The sequence below is a fragment of the Lotus japonicus genome, chromosome 3 (assembly GCF_012489685.1).
Source record: "Lotus japonicus ecotype B-129 chromosome 3, LjGifu_v1.2".
In the NCBI taxonomy this organism is placed as follows: domain Eukaryota; kingdom Viridiplantae; phylum Streptophyta; class Magnoliopsida; order Fabales; family Fabaceae; genus Lotus; species Lotus japonicus.
Genome location: NC_080043.1, coordinates 71014228 through 71022331, shown reverse-complemented (window position 1 = coordinate 71022331; position 8104 = coordinate 71014228). Strand labels below are relative to the sequence as shown.

The 8104-nt window shown below is 39.2% G+C and overlaps 2 protein-coding genes across 2 annotated transcripts; one reads left to right on the top strand and one right to left on the bottom strand.

Annotated features, from left to right (window-relative positions):
- The first annotated feature begins 2820 nt into the window (after positions 1–2820).
- LOC130744637 (uncharacterized) lies at positions 2821–3276 on the top strand. Its single transcript, XM_057596805.1, has 2 exons — positions 2821–2982; positions 3064–3276. Exons 1-2 carry the CDS (start codon positions 2821–2823, stop codon positions 3274–3276), a joined length of 375 nt encoding a protein of 124 aa, XP_057452788.1.
- Positions 3277–3866: 590 nt separating this feature from the next.
- Positions 3867–7641, bottom strand: LOC130744635 (uncharacterized). Its single transcript, XM_057596804.1, has 6 exons — positions 7475–7641; positions 6305–7322; positions 5425–6204; positions 4680–5350; positions 4298–4586; positions 3867–4199 (listed from the first exon to the last, which is right to left on the bottom strand). The coding sequence occupies exons 1-6, from the start codon at positions 7639–7641 to the stop codon at positions 3867–3869; spliced, it is 3258 nt and encodes a 1085-aa protein (XP_057452787.1).
- Between the last annotated feature and the right edge of the window lie 463 nt (positions 7642–8104).

Genomic DNA, 8104 nt, shown 5'->3' with positions numbered 1-8104 from the left:
TTACTCACTTGACCGGTGGTAAACGTTCATCCCTTGCATTAACTCTTCTATTTATTTTCGCCTAACTCTGATTCTTACATCGTTTTCATTTTCTTTTAAACTTAGACCTTCTCTAAGGGGGAGTACCTTGTACTTCAAGCTAAGTTTTTCACACCCCAAGCTTTTTGCTTATGACAAAAAGGGGGAGTAAACCCAGTTTTTGATTTGTAAGATGTGTTAGTGTGACTTATTTTTCTTTTGGAGATTTTAAGAGTTCCACCTTCATGACCATAGATGTGTCACTGGGCAAATACAAGGAATACATTTCACTTCTTCTGAAGTGATTCTAAGTTGACTCTGATACCCAAGACTCTGATACCTTGTCCATGACTCTGATCACTTATGCGCTCTGATTATTCGTTTTTCATCTATGTCATAAGCTTTTCACTCTGAACTCTTATATTTTTTTGCTCAGAATCTAGACTTTACTAACGTTTTCATCAAGTATTAGATTCAGGGGGAGCTAAGCTCAGAATCAAGCAGTGACTTGAATTCAGAATGAGCAAGATAAACTATTCACATCAGGATAAGTCTTATTCTATATCTCTAAACTCTGAGTGAATTCAGTTTAATGTTTAAGAATTGTTCATCAAAAATCTTAGTTTTGTCATCATCAAAAAGGGGGAGATTGTAAGATCAAGTTTTGATCTAGTAGTACAACTCTATGTTTTGATGATTACAAGTTAACCTTTTGATATGAACAATTGTGGTACTCTAACGTGTTTTTCTGAGTGTGCTATTTACTGGCTCTGACCTCAACTCAATCTCACACAAATCAGAAGCACTGTGTATAAAGGGTAACCCAAGCAACGCTTTCGCATTCACCATGTTCAGTATGAACAGTGGAAAAGCTTCAGAAGTTCTGAAGCTATACAAACTCTGATGTGGACTCAGTCGCTAGAAGCTCTGAAGATCCAGAAGTTCTGATAACCAAGAAACACTGAAGGTTCAGATGTTCTGATGGTGTAGAAGACTCTGAAGATCCAGAAGCTGAATAGTGGAAACTCTGAAGTCCAGAAGCAAGAAACTCTGAAGGCCATGTTCTTCCCTCTGAGTTCAGAATCAGAAGATACAATGGTCAGAGGATCTGTGCTTTCCCTCTGACTCTGATCAACCGGCTTCACAAGTTCCAATATGAAGTATTCCCCTGATCAGAAGTCTCCTAGGTTAAAAGGTCAAGTCGCTATCCAAGTACAAAAGCAAGTGTACCTTCCTGACGACCTACCTAACGTTCTCAGCCACAGCAGAAGCTGGATTTTCCAGAACTGCCCTCCAACGGTAGCATTTCCCATGCAACGCTCAACCCTAATCCTTGGAGTATATATAGAGGCTGAAGATTGAAAGAAGCGGCTAGAAAGAAACACATATACGCGCAAGACATATTCAAAATATTCTAAGCTTTCTTTCATCTGAAATTCATTGTGTTTACTATTAGCTTTTTAGAAGCAAATCTCTTGTAAACAATTCTTTGATAAACAGTTTGTTTAGTTCCTTTAGGAGATCAAGGTTGATCGGATCCTAGAGAAGACTAAGAGAATGAATCTTAGTGTGAGCTAAGTCAGTGTAATTGTTAGTCACTTGTAGGTTTCAAGTGCAGTTGTAACTCTTACCTGATTAGTGGATTGCCTTCATTCTAAGAAGGAAGAAATCACCTTAACGGGTGGACTGGAGTAGCTTGAGTGATTTATCAAGTGAACCAGGATAAAATCCTTGTGTGCTTTTCTATCTCTTATCTTTAGCACTTAAGTTCTCGAAAGATTTGTCAAAATCTTTAAGGTGGAAGTTTTGTTCTGAAAACGTTATTCAAACCCCCCCCCCCCCTTTCTACCGTTTTTCATACCTTCAACATGGACAAAACATATACCGCCAAAAGCCATGAAAAAACATGTTCCTAAAAGCCAAATCAACATTTGCAATTCAAGCATGAGCCATACAAGAATATTTCTTCTTGTGGTGGAATTCGGCAATTATTTTAAGGGTTGTCTAAATCATTTCAAGTAAATATGACGTAAAATTATGTTATGAAATATTTTGACACGTGTCACGATTGTAATTTTTCAAGAAACATATTAAAATATGATTAGACCATCTAAGACTACGATAATTTTACTCCATATGTACAAAGGATGACTTAGACAAGTTTATTTTTGAAAGCACACATAAACACATAATGATATACATAAGTAACTAACAAAACAAACATAATCAAATAGTTTCCCAAGCCTCTTTCTCTTAGATGTTTCCCAACGTGATCAGGGTCGTGGAAAATGCAAGACTATTTAGGCAATAGCCTTAGGCCCTCAAAATCAGTAGTTATATAATATACTACTAAGATTTAAGGGAGAGGTAATGGAACAATGAAAAGTTATGTCATAAAATTATTATCTTCAACTTGTATATTTTTTAGGCTAAAAAGCAGTTTTTGCCCCTGATGTTTCAGTTTTGTGCAAAATATACCCCCACCCTATTTTTGTCATTGAAACTACCCTCCATGTTATTAAAAGGTCCACCGGTTACCCTTCTGTTAGCCTGACGTTAATTCACTAACGGAGAAGCTGACGTGGAATTTTTTTTTATTTTTAATAAAGCCACGTGGATTAAAACAATGAAAACTAAAAAAAAAAAACAAATTGATTTGGGGCCCAGTTTGTAAACCCGATTTGGGGATTTAGGGTTCAAATCCCTAATTAGCAACCCATCATCGTGTTCATCGACGAGAGAGACAGGTTGAAAGAGTGAGGGAGAAAGAGCAGTGAGAAGGAGCGATCGGTAGAGGCTGAGATGGGTGGAGAAAGCCATATCTCGGGATGTAGCTCTGTGACTACTGGGTCTTCTCGGAGGAGGGTTTTCTGCAAGTGTGGAGTTCAGGCACCGTTGGTCACTACTTGGTCGAACGAAAATGGCAACATTGGAAGGCGCTTCTATGGGTGTGGAAAGTTCCAGGTAATTTCTCTTGCTAATCTTGTTCCTAATTGTTATTGCAATTCCTCCACCTAATGCTGCTCCTAATTTTACTCTTGACAGGAACAAAAGATGAGGCAATGTGATTTTTTTGTGTGGTATGATGAGAATGAAGGCAACCCACGTGACAAGAAGATAATTGCAGTCCTTCTTCGTAGAATTGAGGGGATGAAGAAGAGCCAAGCTGTGTTGATGAAGTTTTGTGTTCTAGGATGGTCCTTTTGTGCAGTTCTGTTGATTGTAACTGTGTCACTAATGTTGAAACTGATGAAGTAGAATTTTAGGGTTTTAGGGTGTGAAGGAATTATAGTGTTTAAGTGTTGTGTTTTGTGTTCTAGACTGTGGAGGAATTGTAATGTCTGGTTAATGTAATTGTTGAAATGTAATGCAATGAGTTTGCAAGTTTGAATGACAATATTGATACAGAATTGATATTGATACTGAAAAGAGAATGGATACTTAACTAACAGTATCAAAATTGTACACTTAACTAACAGTATCAAAATTGTAATGTTGGGTTAATGTAATTGTTGAAATGTAATGTAATCTGCAAGTTTAAATGGCAATATCAGAATGGATACATAAAGATGCAGAATTGATATTGATACTGAAAAGAGAATGGATACATAAAGATGCTTGAATTACAAGGCCATAAAGGTCCACACTTAACCAAGCTTTAAATTGTCTACATTTAAACTGGAACAATAAAGGTCTACACTTAACTAATAGTATCAAAATAAAGTGCAGAGTTACAAGGTCATACAAGGCCATACCAAAATATCAATAATCATAGGCCATACTAGTTTGGCTTCCCAAGTACATAGAAACAAAATACAAAATGCAGAAACAACAAAGCACTTTCCCATTCAGCTTGTGCTCTTTTGTGTTCCTAGTCCAGCTCTTGATCTCTTTCTTCCCCTTCTAGCTACACCAGCTGGTGGTAATGAAGCTGTAATTGTGCTACCTTGAGAGTGTGGTTGTGATGCATTTGGCTGACTTCCATTAGCTTGAGATTGTGGTTGTGATGCATTTGCCTGACTTCCATTAGCTTGAGCTGTCATTGGCTGAGAAGCAGTAGGCTCACTTGCTTTAGTCTTCCTCTTTCCTTTTGCAGCAGGCTTGTATGTAGGCTTTAGAGGTGCATCAGCAGTCCTTGCACTTCTTGTTCTAGGTTTTGGGTGAGTCTTCTTTGAGTTTTGCTGCAAGTGTGACATATGGTAATTAATGACAATAATTACCTTGTTAAGTGGATTACATAGAAACTTCAGACATTAATTCTCAAAGTTAAGTGGATTACCTTGTTCCCCCCTTTCTCTATTTCCCTATCCGCACCAGTTTTCCCTCCACAAGTTCTTATATTGTGACCCCACTTTCCACACCTACTGCACTTAACCTTGGTCTGATTCCTTGCAAGCTTGTAGGGATTCCTGGGCTCATCATTCTTTTTGTTTCTTTGAGTCTTAGGTCTTCCAGGTGCCCTTCTCACATATGGTGGATTTAGTGGTGGCAGATCACTGACAGACCAGAGCATGAGACCATTGTTTGGTTCAATTATATATGCATAAGTGGACAGAAAAGTATCTCTCCTACAAAACAAAACAATAAAATTGTGAAGTCATTATGATGGCAGCATTACCTATAGTATACCAACACAAATTAACACAAGGCTAAACCATTACCTATAGTAGTTGTCCACATATTCTTCAGGGTGAGTACGGTTATGCCACATGCAAGGAATAGCATGGCAGCATGGGATACCTGTCAAATCCCATCTCCTACATGCACAATGATTTTTGGCCAGCTCCACACGATACTTGTTAGTCCCATCTGTAACCTCAAATTTTGAATTAAGGGTATCACCATTCCAATGTGGTGCCCAGTTTTGTGCTGCTAACTTGTGAGCCTCCAATTTCTCCTGAATCATGGGGCATATGTTTCCCTTGTACCTCAACATTAAGTCCCTCTGCTTCACAATCCGAGAGCTGATGTAGTGCTTTAGGCCTTCAATGAGTGATATGATGGGTTTATCCCTGTGTTCCAGAATTGCCATGTTGAAAGCTTCGCACATGTTGTTCACTTGCAGGTCACACAAAGAATGAGTACTAAAATGTGCTTTTGCCCACTGCTTAAGAGGTATCTCACATAGATCCTTCCATGCTTCTTCATTCATCTCCTTAAGCTTTTGCATTGCCCTGTCAAATTGAGGCACAGTGCATGATCTAGCAGCTGACCATAGTGCATTTTTCATTTCCTCTCCTGGATACTTCTTTCTCCAGTTTCCATAAACATGCCTAACACATACTCTATGGTCCACATCTTCACTCAATGCTGCTAAGGTGGGAACCAAGCCCTGAAATATCAAAGAACATAGTCAAATACAATACAAACATAGTCATATATAATAGAAGCCTAGGGAAAACAGACCTTCTGTTGATCTGAAATAAATGACCACCTCCTTGATTGTATTGTGTTCAGATCATCCAGTAATAGGGACACAAACCATTCCCATGAATCTCTAGTCTCAGCCTCAACAACAGCAAAGGCAATTGGGAACATCTGGTTGTTCCCATCCTTACCAACAGCAGTAAGCAGCTGTCCACCATAAACACCCTTCAAGAAACAGCCATCCAATCCAATGAGTGGTCTGCAGTGTCTTGCAAAAGCCATTCTGCAAGCAGCAAAGCACACATAAATTCTCTGGAACACAGGGCCATCCGCTCCCATCTCACTTTTGATAATCACAGTGCTGTTTGGGTTGCTCCTCAATAGCTCATTAGCATAACTCCTTAGATGTTTATATTGTTCCTGCTCTGCCCCATCAATCATCTTTTTGGCTGCTGTCCTAATTCTTGATGCTTGAAATCTATTCAGCACTACTCCCCACCTAAGCTGGCCTTCAGCAACCACAGACTTGCACTTCATTCCAGGGTTATGCCTTATTGTTTGCATCAATTTCTTGGCAAGTAGCTTAGGCCTGGCATGGCGATTCTTGGAGGTCCTATAGCATGAGTGCTCATCAACCAGTGAGACAATCTGCCAGAAATTGTTCTGCTCATACTTGGAAAGCCTGCAATAAAATGGACACTCACCCTCGCATTTAATGACAACCCTTTTGCTATCACTCTTCTCTACAATTACATTCTTCCTCCTTTGAAGAGCATACTCTTTAATAGCTGTTTTAAAGAGTTTGGAAGTAGTAAATTTCTGCAACAAAAGACAAGTTAGAAAATGTTCTTTTGTAAAAATGTACTTAAAACAGCAAAGAAATGTTCTTAAAACAGTAAATGTCAAAGAAGAATAATACCTGCCCAACTACAAACTTAACCTCTGCACCATCTGGAGGGAGTTTGAAAATTGGGAACTTTTTCCTTTGCTGACCAATTTCATCATCACTGTCAGGTGGTGTTTCCAAGTCATCAGAAGCTCCATCCTCATTTGCAAATTCATCCAAACAAGCTGGATTTTTATCCTTGGTAGCAACTTGGTCTTCATCTACTGAACCAAAGGTTGGAAGGACTTTGGACCACTCCCACTTCTCATCAAAGTCACTGTCATCTAAACTGATCTCACTATCATCTTTTCCATCAAGTCCCTCACCAGCTACCTGACAATCCTCATTAAGAATCTCATGTTGTCCTTCATCAAGTCCCTCACCAGCTACCTGACAATCCTCATTAAGAATCTCATGTTGTCCTTCATCAAGTCCCTCACCAGCTACATCACAATCCTCATTAAGAATCTCATGTTGTCCTTCATTAACTGCCTCACCAACTACCTCACAATCCTCATTAACAATCTCATTTTGTCCTTCATTAACTCCCTCACCAACTACCTCACAATCCTCATAAACAATCTCATTTTGTCCCTCACCAGAACCACCCTGGCCATCATTAAGTCCCTCAACAGAACCCTCACCAACAGAACCCTCACCATTCTCCTTAACTCCCTCACCCTGACCAGCTTGTGTGTATTCAAGGAACTGAAAGTCATCTACAAGTTCTGGTACTTCCTCTACTAAATGCTCAACATAAAAGTCAACTTCACTATGTCCCTTTACATCATTCAGAAAAGCCACCACATCTCCATCATCCCTAAATGGCTTACAACCACTAGAAAGTCCAAAATCAGGGTGTCTATACCATATATTAAATGAGACATACCCCAACCTTTTTACAACTTTGCCTAAATCAATGGAATTTATCTCATCTACATCCCATTTGTCAACAGTAAAACATATACCATTTAAATAATCCAGACTAGGTTCTGACACCAACTTGCCACTATGCCAGACATGGACATTTACTAAATTTCTAGCAATGGGCCTACAAATAATGTAAACAATGTCAAGATTACATTCAATATCCCAATAAATTAAGCACCACAACTAGATAAAACCAGATAAAGACATCACTACCACATAGAGACAAACTAAAGTGATAAAGAAATTGACAAAGAATCTTGAAAAGGTACCTACCTAAACTTGAAATTGTCTGGAAATTTCTCCCCCCACCAAGAGGTAGGGTCATATGTTGGCTTTTCGCATGTGCCATGCTCAGGGACCACATGCTTCCCCTTCTTCTGCCTCGGGCTCCCCCTTCCTTTACCTCCTCGACATCCACGATTTGAAGACCCACCAGCCATGTGAGAATGTCGAATTCAACCAAGTTTTGGGACGGCTCTTTCTCCCTCAGCTCCACGAATTGCCTTCTCACTGCTCTTTCTCCCTCACTCTTTCAACCTGTCTCTCTCGTCGATGAACACGATGATGGGTTGCTAATTAGGGATTTGAACCCTAAATCCCCAAATCGGGTTTACAAACCGGGCCCCAAATCAATTTGTTTTTTTTTTTAGTTTTCATTGTTTTAATCCACGTGGCTTTATTAAAAATAAAAAAAAAATTCCACGTCAGCTTCTCCGTTAGTGAATTAACGTCAGGCTAACAGAAGGGTAACCGGTGGACCTTTTAATAACATGGAGGGTAGTTTCAATGACAAAAATAGGGTGGGGGTATATTTTGCACAAAACTGAAACATCAGGGGCAAAAACTGCTTTTTAGCCTATTTTTTATAAACCAAAATTTATGAAGTGGAGGTACAATGGATAT